This window comes from Pantherophis guttatus, chromosome 1 (genome assembly GCF_059756535.1).
Source record: "Pantherophis guttatus breed Tessera chromosome 1, ASM5975653v1, whole genome shotgun sequence".
Classification (NCBI taxonomy): domain Eukaryota; kingdom Metazoa; phylum Chordata; class Lepidosauria; order Squamata; family Colubridae; genus Pantherophis; species Pantherophis guttatus.
In genome coordinates this window covers 217,653,667-217,675,704 of record NC_142063.1, presented here as the reverse complement: position 1 = coordinate 217,675,704, position 22,038 = coordinate 217,653,667, and the positions used below count along the sequence as shown (strand labels likewise).

Sequence of the window (22,038 nt, the reverse complement as noted above, 5' to 3'; positions counted from 1 at the left end):
ACAGAGATGTTTAGTGATGAACTGAAGGAGCAGCAGTTCCTCTCAAAGAATCTGGTGAGAACAATAAACCATGTGGACAACAGGGTTGCTCTTTTTAGCACAGGCGGCAGCTCCATGTACACGTAACTTTTTTCTCTCCAAGAGCCTGTAAATTCAAGAACAGCATATCAGTCATTTTGGATTCTTTTGGACTTTGCACTTCTGGCAAGGAAAAACTTTTTCCAGTGAAAAGTAAGACATATGAGCAAAAGACTGTAGTTTGCCAGACTGTTTTGAAAGAAACAGTTTCTAATTGAAAGCCCATGCCTTTCTGTTTCACAGATGGTGGAAATTTCCACAAATCTGGATTAAGGGCTGGTCTATCTACACCCTCAGCTGGGTGACTTCAGAAAACAGAATTGCGTTATCGGAACCAAAATTGTGCCTGCTTTAGGAGCTTCTTAAAGACATCTCTGATGCTATATTAAAGAGGGCTTTGATCTGAGTTCTCTTTCGTAGCAACATAATTTTCCATTGGAGAGTATGACTGGTTTTTTGGGGACACAATCAAATCAGATTGCATTTATTTTTCATTATCATGTGATTCTAGTTTGATCTTGCCTGTGCTTAAACAAGAGCAGATCCCATTGATTCCAATGCAATTTGTTGCCAAATGTCGTTATGTGTTTTCAGTGCCATTATTGTTTTTTTAAGAAAGGATTTCCATAACTCGGATCATCAGTTATTTACATATGACCTTATTCACTGAGAAGTATTAGAACACCCTTAATATATTTCTAAAAATACATTTGATGCATAAGACTTGTGGTTTTTGAAAAGGTTTCATTTCCAAATGCATTTGGTGCAATTTTTATTCTGATTGTGCCATTGTGAACTAGGAATCTCTCAAATATTGCTCTGTTGTAACTAGATTGCTCTGACTATCTTTGTGTTAAAAAAGTTGAACTAGCTGAATAAGAAAGAACAGTAATGCAGGAGAAATACTATATATAGTAAAAATCAGTCAGTAGGGAATCCTTTTTAATGAGCCACATCAACTTGAATTCCTGCCCAGTTTGAGCTAAAAACTTTTTCTTTGAGAGAAATTGCCCAGCAGATTAATATGAATGCGGCATTCTGGTGTAGTTCATTATTTATAAGAGAGCTACTGCTCCAAGCTTCTCTACTGTCAGTACTGCTTACCAGTAACTTCACTACATTTCTTTTTTGGGAAATGAAGGGGTTTTTTAGGCAGAGGGCAGCTGACTAAATTTAAGGGTTGGGAACAATAATACTTTTTTTAAAAAATACCCAGAAGAATTTTAGAAAACCTAAAATCTTCCTTCATCATTTTAATACTCTTTCAATGAGCTTCCTATTTTCATCAAAAAGATGAAAGTAGCACAGTGCAGTAAAATCTGCTCCTTTTTGCTGTGCGGGTGATGTTACAATACACGTACAAAAGAGATAAGGCTTGTGTCACAACCACATAATGCTTCTTTTGTCATTAACCCCCACTGAAACCCCCTGCTCGGCATGGCCGAGTTAGGTTACAATTATTATTTCTATCTTATACCACAAACAAGGAGGTGTTGAAAGGGTTTAAGGTAATAATGATGACATGATTTGAGTATTCTATGTTTCTAGGTTGTTAAAATAATGTCAGGCAATGAAATAGAGAGAAAATGGTGTGTTTAAGAGTAAGACCAGCTAGTGAATTGCCAAAATGCATTTCTTTATTCACTGTTTAGATCCTCATCCATCACACCAGCATTGGAAATTGAAGTTGAAGTGGGCTTCAACTCCCAGAATTTCTGAGCTGGCTCAGGATTTCTGGGAATTGAAGTCCACAAGTGATAAAAGGGCCATTGTTCCCCACCTCTATCCTAGACACAGAAGTTGGCTGGATGATTCTGGGTTAGTCATTCTCTCTCAGATCCAGACTTGGAAGTTGAAAAACCTTTATGTATCAATCCACGTTGGACCAGCATCCTGGAGTTCATAATCTTCGATAGAGTCTTTCATCCTGCAGTGAATTGTTCAGGCTGATGATCATAATAATAAATACACACACACTAACACAGACCATTGACAATTAACAGTGCACAGACAACATACAATTTGGACAAGAAGGGTAGCATGGGACTTGGCAGCAGAATCCTCCTACTTCTTGTTACTATCACCTGAGAACAAAAGCTCAACTGAATCAAAACTCAGACAGAGCTTTGTCCTGAGGTGTGACTTGTTCTAATTTTAATATTCTTCGTTGGTTCCTCTTCTACATTTTGATGTCAGGGTGGCGAAAATTCAACGTCTAATACATAGTTTACCTACAGTATAGAAAATCCGACTCCCAAACAAAACAAAACAGACATTGTCTGAAGTATCAACAGTACCCACAGAGAGTCAATATAATATTTATATTATATAATAAATATATTTAACAAAATATAATATTTATTATATTTAAATAAATAATTTTCCTCCCAAGCCAAATGTGACTTGTTAAGAGGAAGATTTATCCTCATTAGAGATGTGGTAGGACACCCTCCTACACTTCTGCCTCCAGTGCAGCTTTCAGTGAAGTTTATAGAGCATAAATCAGTTAGAATGGTAATGTGCATTTGACAATGACAGAAGAATGTATGTTCCACTTTTTTATTTGCTGTGAAAAAAAGCAGTTCTTAATCTAAGTTTTTAAATTAACAAGTTAATCATTGTCATAATATACAATTGTAAAACAAAGGCAACATCCTTTACGATGGTGGCTTGTTTGATATATGGGATGTACTTCCAAATATATCCATGTAGGATTATACCATTATATTTCTTTTGCTATCTTGTTCTCTATTTTTTTTTACTTGTTCCTTATTTATCTTGATTTTTTAAAAAATCTATATTGTCATTCTGGGCAGCTCCTAAACCCTTGCTGCTGCTACTACTACTATCACTACTATTACTACATACCACTACTACTCAGAATCAAGTTCTGTTTGTTCTTTTTTGTATCTTTATACATAGCCTGTGAGAATACCTTACATTGTTTCTTTCGATACTTTATGGTTAACAACCCAGAGAATTGTAAAGTCAGTAATTTCATATGCAGTGTAGATTTTACTTTTATATTACGATATTTTAGCAAGGATTGCTCTGAAACGCTTGTTAAAACATTTTTATTGTAGAGTTCTGCGTTGTAGTCTATTTTTTCTAGATATTGTGATTATTTTATTGTACTGCTTTGGCTTGAATGCCACTAAAAACCCCCTGGTGAATTGATTTCACAAACAGATAATTAAATAATTCTGAAATTTGTTAGCCAAAAAAAAATATCATTACTATATAAGATACATTTGTCAATGGTAGTACATAACAACCCTTTTTGTTTTATTAGAATTATATCCTGCTTTTCTTTCAGGGCCTAATTTATTAGCTCGTACAATATGTAGTAACCCTGGAGGAACAAAGGCAGTGAAATGTCTTCTGTTGGAGAATTTCATTGATATGCATTTTAGATTAGTTGATCTAAGTTGGATTTCCTGGACTATTGTGTAAATCAAAACAAGAGTTTCTCTTTGGATTCCATACTTTTTTCCAGATCTTACAGTATAGTTCTAGGCTCAAATGTTGCATATCAGAAGGATTGCATTAATTAAAATTGAGTTTCTTGCATTTAAAAATATTAGATTTATTTAAATATTTAATGAATAGACTTACACTCAAGCATAAACACAGTTGAAACAATTCAGATATACAGTATATAGATAAATGTATCCTTTTAAGAATGGTCAAGTTATTATTTTTGTTTGCATGCTGTTAAGAGCCATAATAAATCATAGATCATATAGCTGATCTATAGAAAGATCAATACAAATAAATGCTTAGAAATATGGTTACTGTCTGTTCTAAATTATGAAGTATTTTCCCACATCACTTGTATGAGGGGATATAGTAAAAGGTAAATATTGTGTCCACAGAGCATAGAACCAAGACCATGTATGAAACTCATGGGCTTTGTTGGAATTTCTTAAACAGCCACACTGATACGAGCATGGCAGGCTTCTAGAGATATTATAAGTAGAGATACTTACCTGCTTATTTACTACAGCCTGCCAATCATTACAAAATCACTGTGGTTACTGATGGGTTTGATACTGCTTGCTTGCTTATTTTGTGTTCTGTATTTTTCTTTTGAAAATTGCATCCTATTTTGATTCAAAGAAGTTCCATTTCAAATATGATTGGCAGGAGCTCCTCTCAGTCCAATGGAAGAGAGTATCCACAACAACAGTGAAACATTGAAGGGGTCAATCTACTCTCTAGTTATTTGATTGCTCTCAGTTGTTTCAGTTAAAATAGTGCATAAAAGATAGAGCTTTGGAGTTGCTTAGGAACTGTGTTCTGCCATACAGATGCAGCATCCTGATTTTACTCAAAGCCAGAGAGACATTGCACTAGTCCGCTACTTAAATAATGCTGCATTGCATTATTTAAATAGTAGACTAGGATCTCAGACACTCAAATTCACCTTTGGTTGTGAAAGCTTAGTGGGGATTTGGGGCCAGTCAATCTCAGCTCAGCCCATCTCACAGTGTTACTTCTGAGGGGCAGGGGGAGTGCGGGAAGTTATGTTAAATGTGCCTCCCTGAACTTCTGTGGGAAAAGTAGATTATGAATCTACTACTTACCCTGGCTGTAGCACATTTCAATTTAGGAAGTAACAACAGATTATGATGAATGTGCTGCATCCTGTTGGTGCCTCCTCAATTCAATCTCATATTTTCCTGGGACCACATGGTTACCCTGAGAGCCATGCAATTATGAATAAAACTCGTAAATGATAATATAATTGCCGTTATTTTGTATTATTACCTTTTTCTATTCTTTTTTTACAGATGAAGATGGCAAACAAATGCTGTTCTGCCTCGGACCAGGTAGGATGTTCATTGTGTTATTCCTAAATATATGTGATTTCACATTTCTTTTTCAGTAGGTTGAGAGGGGGGGGAGGGAGAGGGAGAGGGACTTGTAATTATCCTAACAGTATGTTGCGTTTTGTAGATTAAGAAAGTAGGAAAAGTATGTTTTAATGCCTGAAATAAACCAGTTTACGAAGCAAAATTTCAGTAAACAGAAATGGAATTTGAATGTCCTCAGAATAAGTAAGTTATGATGACAAGAAAACAAGGAGAGGATTAGGTGTTTAGTTTGTATACTTTGAAAATATAGTGCTTTTGAAAGATCTTACTTTTTTATTATTTACTTTATTCTTAATTGTTTACCAGTCATTCACCTTCATTTATCAAACATATCTTATTTCCCTTTGCATGTAAAAGCAGATCACAGAGATTCTTCATGCCCTAGCCCAGTGATTCTCAACCTTTTCTTCACCATGGACTCCCTTTAAATACCTTTTGTGGCCATGGACGCCCAAGACTTAACTTGAAATTTTTAAATCATAGCATTTCTTCAAGCCTTCATGGACCCCCTGTGACAACATCACAGCAGACACCCCAGGGTTCTGCAGACCACAGGCTGAGAACCACTGCACTAGACATTAAAAAGTCAGAAAGCAAGGAGAAACAGAAAATGAGAAAAACCCAGCTCATTTATCCTCTCTTCTACTTATCATTAGTCTTTGATTACAAGGCTCTGTACTCTTCCTTTTAATACACCCAAAACCGTTGTAATATGATATACACCAGGGCTTTCAAACTTGCCACCAGTGGACCAGATGCGTCACGAGCTGGCCACACCCACACCCAGTTTAGCAAAGGGGGGAATCACAATATGAGACGTGACAACGCTGTGACAACACAAATTTGACACCCCTGATTTAAATAGTAGTTACTTGCAAGGAAATAGAGAAGGTAGCATGTTAGGCTATTTCTGCCCAGTTCCTTAGGAAAAAAATGTTTTGGTTCCTGAAGTCATAAGATTGTCTCCTCTGAGGAATGGGATATAGAATTCATAGCTACTACCAGCACCTGTGAGGCACTAGACTGAGGACAAGCTAAAGATCCTGTTCGTTCTAGCTCTTTTCCCAGTATCAACCCTGAGAATTACATCCCTGAGAGAATTTTGACTACTGTGGTCGAATGCAAGAAGGAAGACTTGTAGTCTGTATACCTGTAATTAGCATCTGAAAGAAAGTTTGCACATTTCTTTCATTCTCATAGCTTAAGAATGTGTGCATTCTCTTAGTACAAACAAGGATGTGTATATGTTCCTGCTTTGGAAATTTGCATATGGAAATACCAAAGGCATGATTTAATCTTTTTATATACATTCAGCCATACTTCAGTATATACAAAGCATATGTTGTTATATAAATAACCCCAAATTCAACTCCTGACATCTACAAGTAAAAACGGGAAAGGCTAGGCTGAGCCATTAGCAGCCTCTTTTGACCCCAGTTAGATAGAAGAATGAGTGAGTTTCTTATTTTCTTCATATTTGTATTAGAAATTACATCTGGGATTATCTTTGCAACATTTGCTTCTTAGTATTTACCCTTGCTATAAGTCCATCTCCTGAATTTGTAGCAGAACAAAATCAAATCTAAGACAAATGGGATCACTTATTTACAAAAGCAGAATTGGTTATCCTAATTCCTTTAAATTTCAGTATCAGCTATTTTTCTTGAATCTATTGCATTTCTTAAATCTCTTGCAAGTCTATGAGATTTTTGTGGTTTTTGTTGTTTTAAGACTCATATATTTGCCTCAGCATAGAAATGAAATGTCAAAACAGTAGCTTAAACTAGTATATCATCTTGGAACTTGCCAAATGTTTACCATTCCTGCTCTGCAAATATGAACACTTCTTGAGTCTGCTTTGTATGTCTTATCATAATGTTCAGAAAATTGAAAGTACTTATTTCTCTGTTATTTTAGGAGACAGCTAGATTTGTGACTCAATTTCTAAAGCACACATCAGTGGACCACATTTTCTTGGCAAAAATTTGAATTAAGTTATGCTATGAATGGAATCCATACAACTTGATTTTGAGTTATATTCATAGCTTTATTTTGTTTGAGATCTAAAGCTAATAATTTTTTTTCAAGTTACTAGCAATTCATACAGTTGAAACTCGAAAAATTAGAATATCGTGCAAAAGTTCATTTATTTCAGTAATGCAACTTAAAAGGTGACACTAATATATGAGATAGACTCATTACATGCAAAGCGAGATAGTTCAAGCCTTGATTTGTCATAATTTTGATGATTATGGCTTACAGCTCATGAAAACCCCAAATTCACAATCTCAGAAAATTAGAATATTACATGAAATCAATAAAACAAGGATTGTACATAGAACAATATCAGACCTCTGAAAAGTATAAGCGTGCATATGTACTCAGTACTTGGTTTGGGGCCCTTTTGCATCAATTACTGCCTCAATGCCACGCCGCATATTTAGTCATGTAAAGGGGAGTTAAAGTGCAAGAGGTAGATAGGAGTTTATAGAGTTTGCATATGTTAGCTTATGTTTGTTAAATGCTATACCCTGTATTTTGCTCTGGGAAGTCCGGGGGGGAGGGGGGGAAAATTGTTTGTAAAAAAATAAAAAAAAACTTTTCAATAAAAAAAAAAGGGGGAAGCCATTGGAGGTGGGAAATATTCTTGAAATATTAACTTCAAGGACTCTTATGATAGTCAGAAAACACTAGTATAGGTAAACAATAACCACATAATCTCTATAGGTACCATAGTTCTCGAGTTCTCATTTTATGACCATAATAGAGCATATCCATTACAGTTGTAACTATGACAATTATAAAGTATATTGTCACATGACTGACTCAATTTTACAACTGCTTTCTGGGGCAAAGCACCATGATAGTTAAGTGAATCCACAGTTATTCAGTAAACCCATGGTTTCGATATGTGGTTTTTGCCAAATAGCAATAGCATTTAGACTTATATACCATTTCACAGTGCTTCACAGCCTTCTCTAAGCGGTTTACAGAGTCAGCCTATTACCCCCAACAATCTGGGTTCTCATTTTACCAACCTTGGAAGGATGGAAGGCTGAGTCAACCTTGAGCCAGTCAGGATCGAACTCATGGCAGAGGGCAGTGAGTTAGCCCTGCAGTACTGCATTCTAACCACTGAAGTAAACACTGGTTTTCTGCAAAAAAATTGCAAATCATGGTCATGGGACTGTAGAATGCTGCAGGGAGGTATAAATGTGGACTAGTTGGCAAGCACCCAAAATGTGGTCATATGACTGTGGAAGGGCGACCATCAGAACTTTGGAGCTGGGTCATAAGTATATTTGGGGGGGAAGGTGTTCCATCATAACTTGGAATGTTTGCTAAGCAACTGATAGTAAGATGTATTATATCATAAAAATATAATAAAATGCAGATAAAAATAATAAAATGCAATCTCATAAAAACTGCAACCTACAGTATAGACCATCTATCATGAACTACCAAATGCATGATGAAATGCTTGCTGGTTTCAGAAAGCAGTTTGGGGGCACCGCATATCTTAAAATATGCTGTTCCCTAGTGAAGGGCAACTTTTAAGAAAGAAAAAGTTTTATGTAGATGCTGAATAATACACTAACTCAGAAACTAGAACAGGTTATCCAAAGAGGGGAACCTTTGGAGACAAGTGGTTGATAGAATTACTTGTGTCACACTGACCTTGGCTCCCACTTGGAAACATTGTAAGTCTATATAGTAAAACAAAATTAAAATCAGATTGCATCTGATAGTATCTTTTCTGGCTAACGAATTCTATTAAAAGGCTTGAATTCTATTCATCTGATGAAGTGACCTGCAGTTCATGAAAATAAGCCTTTTAATCAAATGCATTAGTCAGAAAAAGTGTTCCTGGACACCTGGTTTTTGCTAACCTTTAGAAGATACAGGAAGCACGATCCTATAGAAATTTCTGTTTGGTTCTCAACCAGCTTACAAAATTAAGTACAAACTCTGGAACCATGAAGTACCTAAGTCCTAGTTTACAGAATTAAGCAATTACTAATTTTTTCAGGAATGAAATTAATATTCTTTGTGATTATAGATACAACCCAAGATAATGACAAAAAAAAAATCAGCTCAGCCACATATCTCTTGATAGCAGTATAGATGAATGCATAATCATAAAGACACAATAATTATCTGGGGGCTTTGTGGAAGTAAGTTAAGCATTGCTGGAAATCACTAAACAATCTTTGACCCACTGGGTCATTTTTTCAGATATATTTCCTTACCATTCACTCACCCGTGTTCACCCTCCCTTTTCGTTCCTTTGCCTCCCACACATCCACTCACAATCCTTGCTCTCTGTGCACATTCCCCAATCTGCACCACCCCACCCCCACAACTTCCCTGACCCATGGCAACACATTTTGCACACTTTACCCAAACTGCATGGCTCAGATTTGGTATATATCAAGACGAACATGTTTCCTAATATGTTTTGTGAAAATCAAAGAGTAACATCTGTAGAGAGCTAATTTAGAATATATTTCTATCGAAGCAACCTGGTCTACCGAAATATGGAAAGGAGCATACGGCTTCCTTTCGCCTTTCAGCTCCAATCCAGGAGCCCTCAGGCAGTCGCTTTCATAACAAACTATTCTGTGTTAAATTTATATTTACTGACAAAGAAATAAAGGGAGACTAGTATAGATCTATTTCAAGCTATTTAGCTCTCATTAGATTTTATATCCTGCTGAAATTATTATCAACTCAGGTGTTCCACATTAGGAGTTGTATGTCTCTGGAATATTCCTGGTTAAGAAATAATAATTGTGATTATTTTTTCAGACATGCTTTCTGAGTTCTCATTCAAATATGTGTATTAAATTTATAAACTACCATAACCAAATGGATGGAAAACTTATATTTGGGTTTTTTTTAAATAAAAAAGTTGCAGAATTTTGTATAATGGAATCCATTTCTGTTATCAAATTTGCTGAAATGTGCATCTCATGCTTACTTTTTTAAAAAAATCACACATTTGACAGTGATAGCTGCAGAGAGAGTATTGTCTCTACATAAAAGTATAAAAAGCTACCTGGAAAGCCACCTACCATAAGAGTGTCTATATGGTTTGAGGTGAGAATAAGATGTTCTCAGTAGTGAATGAAATGCCATAACACTAGATATTCCAATCAGTACATTTGCAGATGAAAAGGCATGAAATGAGTGAATTTTTACAGCCCAGCTGTCATGATCCTCTTATACACAGAGCCAGGAATTACAGGGGTTACACTGGGTCTCCATCTCTGTTCTAGTGGGGTCAAAGAGCTCTGTACAACACACAAACGCAGTACGGATGTTCTGATCAGCAAACTCTGCAGCCCAGACACAAGAAGAGAAGGGAGAAAGGGGAAATAGCAATTTGATTTAATTCTTTAATTTTTAAAGGTTTAGTTTGGGTGTTATCTTAAGGTCCTGTTTATTATTTTTGCACTCTATGCACTCTATCAACATAGGGTGTGCCAATTGCCCTATAGCTCTAGCCCTAACACTACTATCTGTTGATGAGTATGAAATGAAGAGAAGTTTCATGAATAAAGTTGGTGAGAAACTGTGGAAAGATTAAATTAAAACCACCCAATTATATTACTGGTAATCAATTACTCTGGAGAGCCAGTTTGGTGTAGTGTTAAGGCATCAGGTTAGGAACAGGGAAACCATGAGTTCTAGTCCCATCTTAGGCACAAAGCCAGTTGGGTGACTTTGGGCCAGTCACTCTCTCCCAGCCTTAAGAAGGAGGCAAAGGCAAACCACTTCTGAAAAATATTACTAAGAAAACTGCAGGGATTTGGCCAGGCCATTTCCAAAAATCAGACATAATTGAACAAAAGTCAAAAAAAGTCATTCTAGAAACTTAGCAATAATAACCTTAATGATCAACTTTGTGCCCTAGTGTACAATTAAACCAGTTGATTTTGAACTATTTAAAATACCCACTGTATAATTAGCATGCTAACTCAGCTTTAGAACTTTAGTCTCTTAACCTGCCAAGTTTCATAGAACACTCACCAACCTTGATTGCCATTTATTTATTCATATAAAATATGCAGCATTCCAGGGAGGCAAAATATATTATGGTTTTAACTTTCTTTAATTTTTCTTTCTTTATACATAATTGCTGTCACAAAGTATTCATTTGTATATGAATATATACGCTAAACAAACAAGCCTGAAGCTACAAGTTTTTTTGTGTTCTTAATTTTTATTGCAGGGTAATATTCAGTGCCAAGGCATTATTGTTCACTTAAAGACAAAACTTGCTCCCCATGAAGTCACTGTTGCTGTTTCAACTATATGAACTTAAACCTGCCAAGTCTGCATTTTATATTTGTGGTGTATCTATTTGTGTCTCATGTTTATGTTCATTAATTTGTCAGCCTATACTTATTGTAATAATACTTATAAATTCCAAAATAGTGCAAAATAGAAGCATTCATATGCAACGGCTAATGGAAAAGGTGAATTAATAATGTGTTCTTTAACTTGATCAGAGAGTTCTTCAGTGCAATCCTATATATGCATGCAGAGGTTGGTTGCATTTAATCAATTCTCATCAGGTTGTTGCTTGCACAATTTTTTCTCTCTACTTTTTCTCACTGCAATCTTTTGGATTTCCAAGAATCTCTCCCAGGTATTGGAGGACTCTCTATAGCATTTGTTTGATGAAGTGTAAGGGACTGTAGCTGCAAGATTGAAGTGTTACAAACAGATATATTCCCATTTTCTCAGAATTGCATAAGGTCTGCAATATCTCTATATTTGGAAGGTTATACATTTCATGAACTAGGCTTTTAAAAATTAATAATTTTAAGACTTGCGATCTTAATCTTGTCTATTTATATTTTCATGTTGTTGCTTGATTGCCCAACTCCTGTTGTGATGCTCTGTGTGTTTGTCTGTCTCTCTCTCTTTCTCTGTGTGTGTGTGTGTGTGTGTGTGTCTTCCTGAGAGGGATGAGTGATGAATGCTATGAGTAGATGGCAAGAGTATATAATGCCAAAGTGTGAAGGTCATCCCCACTGACCAGCTAAAGCAAGCAGGCACCTATTATTATTATTATTATTATTATTATTATTATTATTATTATTATTATTATTATTATTATTATTTATTAAATTTATATTCCGCCCTTCTCCCCGAAGGGACTCAGGGCGGTGAACAGCCGAGAATTAAAATAACATGCAATATAAAAGTTAAAATAATTAAGAATAAATTAAATTAAACGGCCACCCCAATTTAAAACCCCTACCAATACAATTAAAAACCCCTAAAACCTATTCAGGCCAGGCCAGCTTGCTGAAATAAAAATGTCTTCAGGGCCTTACGGAAAGTGCGGAGATCTGGAATCAGCCGTATTCCAGGAGGTAGCTCGTTCCAGAGGGCAGGTGCTCCCACAGAGAAGGCCCTCCCCCTGGGGGCTGCCAGCCGACATTGCTTGACCGACGGCACCCTGAGGAGGCCCTCTCTGTGAGAGCGTATTGGCCGGTGGGAGGTTATCGGTAGCAGCAGGCGGTCTCGTAAATACCCTGGCCCTAAGCCATGGAGCGCTTTAAAGGTGAGAACCAACACCTTGAAGTGCACCCGGAAGACCACCAGGAGCCAGTGCAGCTCGCGTAGGAGAGGTGTTATATGGGAGCGCCATGTCGCTCCCGTGATCACCCGCGCGGCCGCATTCTGGACCAGTTGGAGCCTCCAGGTGCTCCTCAAGGGGAGCCCCATGTAGAGAGCGTTAGCGTAGTCCAGACGAGAAGTGACGAGAGCATGAGTGACTGTGCATAAGGAATCCCAACTCAGAAAGGGGCGCAACTGGCGTATCAGGCAAACCTGATAAAAAGCCCCCCTGGCCACAGCCATCATATGCTCTTCTAAAGACAGCCGTGTGTCCAGGAGGACGTCCAAGTTGCGAGCCCCCTCTGTGGGGGTCAATGACTCGCCCCCAATAGCCAGTGATGGCGCCAGCTGGCTATATCGGGATGCTGGCATCCACAGCCACTCGGTCTTGGAAAGGTTGAGTCAAAGCCTGTTCCTTCCCATCCAGACCCGCATGGCCTCCAGACACTGGGACATCACTTCAAGGGCATTGTTGGGGTGGTTTGGGGTGGAGATGTACAGCTGAGTGTCATCAGCATACAGATGGCATCGCATCCCAAATCCACGGATGATCTCACCCAGCGGCTTCACATAAATGTTGAACAGGAGTGGCGAGAGGACCGACCCTTGTGGCACCCCACAAACAAGGCGCCTCGAGGTCGACCTCTGCCCCCCTGCCAACACAGACTACAACTGGTCGGAGAGATAGGAGGAGAACCACCGCAACACGGTGCCTCCCACCCCCAGTCCCTCCAGCCGGTGCAGCATGATACCATGGTCGATGGTATCAAAAGCCGCTGAGAGATCTAATAGGACCAGAACAGAGGAGCAACCCCTGTCCCGAGCCCTCCAGAGATCATCAACCAACGCGACCAATGCTGTTTCCGTGCTGTACCCAGGCCTGAAGCCGGACTGGCACGGGTCTAGATAGACGGTTTCATCCAGGTACTGCGGGAGCTGTTGCGCAACCACACTCTCAATAACCTTCGCAATAAAGCGAAGGTTGGAGACAGGACGGTAGTTAGCCATAACAGCCGGATCCAGAGAAGGCTTCTTAAGGAGGGGCCTCACCACCGCCTCTTTCAAAGCAGGCGGCAGGAAACCCTCCCCCAAAGAAGCATTTATAATCCTCTGGAACCAGCCTCGCGTAACCTCCCGGGTAGCCAGTACCAGCCAGGAGGGACACGGGTCCAGTAAACATGTGGTTGCGTTTAACCTCCCCAGAATCCTGTCCAAGTCCTCAGGAGTCACAGGATCGAACTCGTCCCAGATAACATTCTCAAGACCCGCCTCAGCCACCCTGCCGGAATCTACCCAGTCAGAGTCCAAGCCTTCCCGAATCTGAGTGATTTTATCATGCAGATACTGTGCAAAATCCTCAGCCTGCCCTTGCAAGGGGTCCTCCCGCACTCCCTGATGGAGGAGGGAGCGGGTCACTCTAAACAAGGCGGCTGGGCAGTTATCTGCCAATGTAATAAGAGCAGAAAAGTAATCACACTTTGCCACTTTTATCGCCACTAAATAGGTCTTAACATGAGACCTAATTAGTGTTCGGTCGGATTCGGAGTGACCCTCCAACCACTCTCTAGGCGTCTTTTCCGGCGTTTCATCCCCCTCAGCTCCTCGGTGAACCAGGGAGCTGGGCAGGTGCGACGCCGGACCAGAGGCCGCAAAGGCACGACACGATCCAAAGCCCCGGCGGCCGTCCTATCCCAGCAACAAACATAAGACAGCAACAAACTAGGAAGATGTTGGAGGCAAGCAGTCATTTTAGAAAGCAATATTAAGTCATCTGTATTTTACCAAGAACATCACATTGATAGGAATCATAAATCAATCATAAAATGATGGATGATATAGTGCCAGTAATGGACCACTCCTGTCAGATGGCATTCAACATGTTATTGAGGCTCTTTCAGAACACTAATGGTGTTTGTGATATAACTAAATTAAAGCCTTAGAGTGTAATAAACTGTGAGAGTAGTCTTGAGAATGACAAGGGTCAGATAAGAGAATCTAAGTCAAAGCAGTGATATAATTTGACAAAACACTTCAGACTTACCCTCCCTAGTTCTCTTTAGGATAAAGGCAGGGGGGAGCAAGAGGCACATTCAGACCGCAAGATCCTGTTACTGTAACTCTATAATAAAAGTTGTATTAGCAGTCATAACTTTGGTTTCCTTGTGTGGTTTACCACAAAGGAGTAAGGCAGGAACCATGGAATAAACCAAACAAAGTAGGTAAGAATGAATATGAAAAGAGACTGTTAAAGATGGAGAAATTGAAGAAAGCAAACTGGATGTCAAAATACCTATTGTTACTCTCATAGTATCAGTGACAGCAAGAGAAAGTGATTCTGAGAACTTTGATATCCTCAGGAAGAACACTCTTGTATGTATATTTATGGGACTCTATTCACTGTCATAGATTACATCCATACATTCCCCCAAACTTTGGGTCTTTCATTGTTCTTGAGGGACTCCTCGAGATGCAGCCTTCCTTTTATCCCCACTTAGCTTTGCATTTCTCTGATCCAGTGTTAAAGTGAAATTTTCCATTTTCTCAGGTGCGATGCTTCAGCAGCAACTGTAGTGATGATGAGGCCAGCTGCTGGGATTTGCCAACTTCTATTTCCCATTTTTGACTGCTGCAGGCACAGTTCACACACACACACACACACACACACACACACACACACACACACACAAACCCATTGATCCCCCTCAATGGCCAGCTGGAAATAATGCTAGTTAAGCACTGCATGGGTTCCTGACCTATATAGATCTAGTGGTCTCATGGGAAACTTTATCATGTGTAAAAAAAAAAGAGTCAGTCCTTCTGTTAGGTAGAGTGGAATGAGCAACTGCAAGGAAAAACATAAGAATTGGCAGGCAAAAAAAGAGAAAGACAAGCAAATGCAAGTGAGAGACCAAAAGAAAGAGTAAGAGAAGAAAAGACAGATGTAGTATAAGGATTAGAACAGGAAAGATGAGGGAGTGACAAGGAGTGATATATCAAGAGAAAGTGAGTTCATTCAATCAATGAATTAGTGATGGAATGGGATGGATTTCCTCATAAACTAAAGTAGGAGAGTCTCTTCTACTATACCAGGAAGTCCCAAACCTACCTTGTGGATCAGCTACCATGCATGATCTATGAAGTGAGACTTCCCAATAAAGCAGGAGAGTCAGAAAGCCACATCCAATCTGCAGTTCATGTTTTGACAGGTGGCTGAACTTGTCAAAACTCACCTACCCTGCTTCACATTAGGGAGGACAACTGATGAATATTTTTTATAGCCAGCAGGAAGAACATCAATTGCTAAGCTTCAGTTTGCCCAAAGTAGTACCACTCTGAGGCAGAACAGAGGCTACATATGCAGGCAAGGCAAATGATGCTGGAGTACTTTTATGTTACATCAAGGACTGGAGGCAGACATGTTAAACCCGTGGTTTGGATAACTTCCAAATGAAGGCATGGCTACTATGGAAAGAAAATACAGAAACCTTGGAGTATTTATGTCCAACATTACTTCTTCCAAGCACATTGTTAATCAAGTATCAGATTAAAAATACTTGATGACTGATCTCATCTTAATATACATATAAATCTCATTTAAAAGATAACTTTTCACTGCAGATTATCAAAAGATAATTATTTTTGTCAGTAATATGCATTAGAGATAAACACTCAGGTACTAATGCAACCATGATAGTTACTTTCTACAAGTCAGCTTCTCAGAAGCATCACCTGAGCAGCCATCTCCAATTTTAGAATACAGGTGCGCAAATAGTAGTTGTCATGGATTATGTAAATAGCCAGGTAGACAGGACGGATGTGTTTAGTCTTTGATTACAATGTAATGAAATTAAGAAATCCTGGAAATAATATAGGTTGCTAGGTAGAATAGAGACTTCAAGGTAGCTCTCTCTGAAATGCTGCATTTTCCTTACCAACTGCTCTTCGGGCATAAACATGGAATTCAAAAAGTATTTTAGAGCTAAAGCAATTTCTGAACCGGTGGAGCCTTACCTAGAGGCTGAATTAAATATTTTCTGTCTTCCCCTGATTCTCAAGCTGGCATAAACACTTTCCCACTGCCTACCCACTCCTGAGCCTTCGGGGCAGCGATCAAGATTGGGATGAAGTGCTTGTCCAGAATGATGGTGCATCAGAATGTTGCAGCTGACACTGCAGCTGACACTCACCTGAACTTCTTGGGAGGAAATAATTCTTTCTCTTCTGACTTTTGCAATGGGGTTGGGTGGGAAGGTGACATTCAAGGAAGGGAGGAAGGAAAGGAAGGGAGGAAGGAAGGAAGGAAGGAAGGAAGGAAGGAAGGAAGGAAGGAAGGAAGGAAGGAAGGACTAGTTCTCTTAGTGACAAAAAGAGAGGATCCTTTTCATTTTGTTAAAAGTTTTAAAAGGTATCAAAGTGAGGCAGGTGTCCAGTCCTCTGCAAAGAAAAAGTTGGCGACAAGCAAAGGGAAACGTTCTGCTTTTATTACAGAGATTTTGCTAATAGAGATTTTGCTGGAAGTCTCATGTTACAACTTTTACCTTTCTTTTATTATTAACTAGAATTTTTGGATTCTTGTTCCATGGATTAACTGTTTCCAGTCCAGATAGTCTCTTATATGCAAGTAAGGACTTTCCTACTTTGTCTTTTTTCACTATAGTCTATTTTTATTTTATTTTTTATTTTTCAAATTTAGGTACCATCCATCTCACTTCCATAATTAAAAAAGTGTTCATGTTCTAGTAATTGTTCCCAGAGTTTGCAGATTGACTTCTTTGCTAACTGCATTCCAAACTATCCAGTGACTTCTAAGATATCTATAAGGTTATACCAGCAAGTCTAACTTCTTCTACAAAGTACAGTACCTGAGAACATTCCTCTTGGGGAATTATACTGCTCTCTTTTCTAGATATTTAATTATTCTTAATGGTAGTGAACTCAAAATTATATTGAACCTTCAATATGTAAGCTTCTTTTTTTACCTGTCATTTGGGCAGGGTTTGACCTAACAAAATGTACACAGTTTTCACATGTGTATTTATTTAGCCAACTTCTAGAATCAGTGTCCCATGAACTGACTCATCAAGGAGGATCTTTCATGTCAATTAGACTAAGATACATGACATCCAGAAGCCAAAAATGAATTATATCCAATGATGTGGGAAAGTCTGTGAGAATTACACCTTTCCCCAGAAATCCAACAGAAACGTGCTTCGAACCTTCAACATTTGCAGGACAGGTTTGGGAAGAGCTGCGATTTTAGACTCCTTTAATAGGCTTACATAAATATATTTTAATGGCAATTATATATCTCTGGAATGTTCTCGTTGATACTGCAGCTGCAACTCCTTAGTCATTTCCATTTTAGCACATAAGTCTTTCTCTGGCTTTGGTGAACTGTAGGAGACTCAAAAGCACAAAACTCCAGAATAGGTATCCATGCTCTTTATTCTGTCATTTTCTACTTTGCCACACAAGTGACAAGCAGAAGCAATAAACAAAGAAGACTAGGTAAAATTGTAAATACAAATGAAAAGGCAAAAAAACAACAACAACCCTGGATTCAGCACCTGAGTTCCTCCAAAGACTTGAGTGCTCACAGACCTTTTACAAAACTTTGATAGGTCCTGTGTACAGTACCCGCTTCTGATTGGTTTAGGCACTTTGGATACACTGCCCATTAGTTGGCCCTAATTGATGACTATTCAACCCTCCCTATCTTAACTGTAATTTTTCAAGACAACTGCCTAGTCAATCTTGATAAAGTTGTTTTGGGCACCTCTTCAGCTTGGTCCTTGCTGTTCTCTGTCATTTCTGAATCTTCTGCCAGGGGTCTGATAAGCAGTTTGTATCATCCAGCTTCATAAACTTCATATCAATCAAGACCTTCTTCCTCACTTAACAAGTTATATAACGTCTGATAAGACTGATGCATCTACTAAAGTCTGAAGCAAAAATTGTGTCAGGTTGTCAAGCAGGAGAATGTGCCTTACACATTCAGCCTTTGGAAGAAAGGGCAGCTCTTCTGGGTCACTTTATGAAGCTTGTGGTTCAGTTGAATGTATGAATCATACAGACCATAATAAAGAAGATCTGGGTACTTTTCTATAGCCGCAGTTCCTTGAATCGTTCTCTCTAAATTCATTCAACCCACCTTCACTGTGCCTTCAGATCTGCTTTATCAGTGCAGAACTGAAGGGATTTGACAGAAGCTGTGACTGTGTGTGTAGTATGGATGGAGAACATGGCTGCTCACGTGGAGAGTAAAGAAAATGACCATGATGAGAGAAGGAAGATCCATTATCAAAGCAACCCAAAGGGATACATTGCTTAAGTCTAAAGGATGGGGGAGGATTACTAAAATATTGCAGACTTGAATACAGAAGAGGGAGAATGGGAAGCACAATCAGAGTTGTGAGATTATGTCACTATAGCCAATTTAAATAAAAATAAATTTGAATCTTCCATGGAATCTTTTTCTTGGTCTGGTCTACTTCATAAGGAAGACTGCTCTCATCAAACAGTTCTGTACATTCTAAAAGATTTTTGAATTTGAATTCATATGTGTAAAGAACTTAAGTGATGGGTCTGTGGCCAATTCTTCTCTGCATTCAAAACACATAATTGTCCGAGTTTTTGGGTGGGCAGCCGATTTGTAGAATATTGGACTAAAATGACTATTGAGATTCTCAGTCATCCAGGTCATGGTTGTCCCAAAGGTGCTTTTTCAAGAGGCAACTGGACTTTCTGGGTTTTTCTTTGAAGACATTTCGCTTCTCATCCAAGAAGCTTCTTCAGCTCTGACTGGATGGTGGGAAATGGAAGGATTTATACTCCTTGCAGACAGCTGGTCATTTACATTCTTTTAGAGAGTCATTGAGGGCACCTGAAGGTTTATCTGTGTCCTCAGGGTCACCTGAGTAGAGCCTTCTTGGAACTGTTGAAAGGACTGTGTTGTAGACTGGAGATAGATGATGTTGTATCCCTCCCCCTCTGTTGAGAGAGTCCATTTTGACATAGTTGGCCTCTTTGATCCTACTTTCAAACCAACGGTCCTCTCTGTCCAAAATGTGGATTTTGCTGTCTTCAAAAGAGTGGCCTTTGCCTTTTAAATGCAGATGGATTGCTGAATCTTGTCCAGATGGGTTTGTTCTATGTTGTTCCATGTGTTTATGAAGTTATTCTTTTGTTTCCCCAATGTACAGATATGCACATGGCTCACTGCATTGTACTGCATATGCCACATTGCTCAGTTTGTGTCTGGGTGTTTTATCCTTGCGGTGGATAAGCTTCTGCCTTAGTGTATTCTTGGGTTTGAAGTGTGCACATATGTTGTGTTGGCTGAAGATCCTCTTGAGCTTTTCCGATATTCTAATATTCCGATATTGGACAAAAATCTTTAAGATCCCACTGAATGGTCTTCATTAAAGAAATAATAAAACTAGGTCCTTGTATGTGCTAAACATACAACATACAAGCTTTATCTTGGCCTCGCTTGTTCTGTAACTATAACATATATTTCTGTTCCCAAATTTGTCTTGCTGTGTTGTTCAGTTTCCCATAATTGTAGGACAATGCACATTCTTTAAAATTGGGGCAATTTCTTTTCTATAATGTCTACAATAACTTTAAGGTGCTGGTTCTGGGGTAAATGATCAGAATTTATGGACAAAGCATAAAGCTGTAGATCTATACGTGAAAAACACATTGACTAGATGCTCTACAGGAATAGTTTTATTTTACTCCTGGCATAATAAATTGAAATTAATTTGTAAACATTTTTGTCCACTGAAGGTGATACATATGGGGTGGGTGAATGAGAGGCTCCAGGGAGAAGACTCCCCCCAACTGTACACATTCAAGTTCCTGGCACTGAAAGGTTCATCGTTCTATATTTTCAGCACGCCACCGGTAAGCAGCTATTTTTTTTAAGTGTGACTGTTATTGTTTTTGTCAGCTAGAAGGCTCCCCTTCACTTTCCATTGGATAATGAAGCAAACTGTAATTTAGTAAAGAACATTCACAATACCTCTTTCAGACACTTTTAATCCTTCCCTCTCATGCATAAAACATTGAGATCAATGAGGACTGGATGATTGCATAGGGCATTTGTTTATTTTGCCCCTCAGTTTGAAGCTCCCGTGGCTAGATCCTCAGACCAACTAAAGAGTCACCAACTAATTCCATTAAACTGGAATTTGAAGCAGATATGCCAGCTTCAAAGTTTTCTTACCTTTCCCCATGAATTGCTTTACATCTTGACAAATTCTCAAAAATACAATTAGGAAATAGTGTTGCATGTAAATCTTGCATAGATTTAAGGGACAGAACCACTTAAACAACAAGGTTCATGAAAGCTATGGTATAAGTTTTTTTTTTTTAAGGGCTTAACACAATTTCCTAAAGAAAAACAGACTCATGACTCCCACCTGACTCCCCCCCCAAATCACGGACCCATCCACATCTGTATGCATTGTTTATCCTTGCCCTGCCACTATCCCTTGCCCCTGGCCCCCAAAATATCAAGTGCTAATGAAAATGAAAGGTTGTCAGCCCTGGTTTAAAGAAAGGAAAGACAAGCTAAAATGGTGAGTAAAAAATATGAGCTATATTAGACAGAAATATTTGTTACTAAGAATGTTAGGGAACAGTTATTTGATAGATGTAATCAAAAGAAGTCTAACTCCCACACTTAAGAAATCAACATTCTCTTTTTGTAAGATAAATAAGAAAATCATGCAAGCCATTAAATGATAAAACTAAGCTTATTCTATTATGTGTGTGTGTGTACACACTCACACACACATACATACAGAATAAGCAGAAGAATAAGCAGAGATAGATAGATAGATAGATAGATAGATAGATAGATAGATAGATAGATAGATAGATAGATAGATAGATAGATAGATAGATAGACAGACAGACAGATAGACAGACAGACAGATAGATAGATAGAAAGAGGAAAGAGAGTGTAGTAATGGCTGCATTTGTGGAAGAGTTGAGACACTATAGTTAAAAACATGATGCAAATCTTAGGTAAACTGGTTATATATTAAGTAGATATTTAGTACGTTTTCACGGCATACCAGAGCTAGACTCTAAAAGAGCAAAATAAAATAGGAAGCTGCTTTAACAATCCAAAGAGGTTTCTTTACATGTTACAGAGCTTGATTTTGTACAGAGCTAGAAAACACATAAAACCTATAATATCTTTCTGAAAATTTCCAAAAGTATATTAAAAAATATGAGAACTAGAAACTTATCCTTATCTAGGATAAAAAAGAAAGCAAATAATATGATAATAGGATTGTGGGGAACTTTACTTCTGCTGGCCAAATGTGACAACTTTTTTATTTGTTATATTGGTTTCCATTACATACAAACAAAACTAAAATCTTAGTTTGTACTCATAATATATTTAAACATTTTTGAAGTGTAGGTGAGCAGG

General features: G+C 38.3%; 1 protein-coding gene across 3 annotated transcripts in view; it reads left to right on the top strand.

Annotated features, from left to right (window-relative positions):
* The window catches only part of SNTG2 (syntrophin gamma 2), a 256,219-nt gene that overhangs the window by 184,795 nt on the left and 49,386 nt on the right, over window positions 1–22,038 (top strand). For all 3 annotated transcript variants that reach the window (XM_087882430.1, XM_087882429.1, XM_034432001.3), the window contains exons 11-12: window positions 4,872–4,910; window positions 20,382–20,498. In XM_087882430.1, coding sequence (XP_087738556.1) covers window positions 4,872–4,910; window positions 20,382–20,498 — 156 coding nt within the window. The remainder of the gene's footprint in view (window positions 1–4,871; window positions 4,911–20,381; window positions 20,499–22,038) is intronic.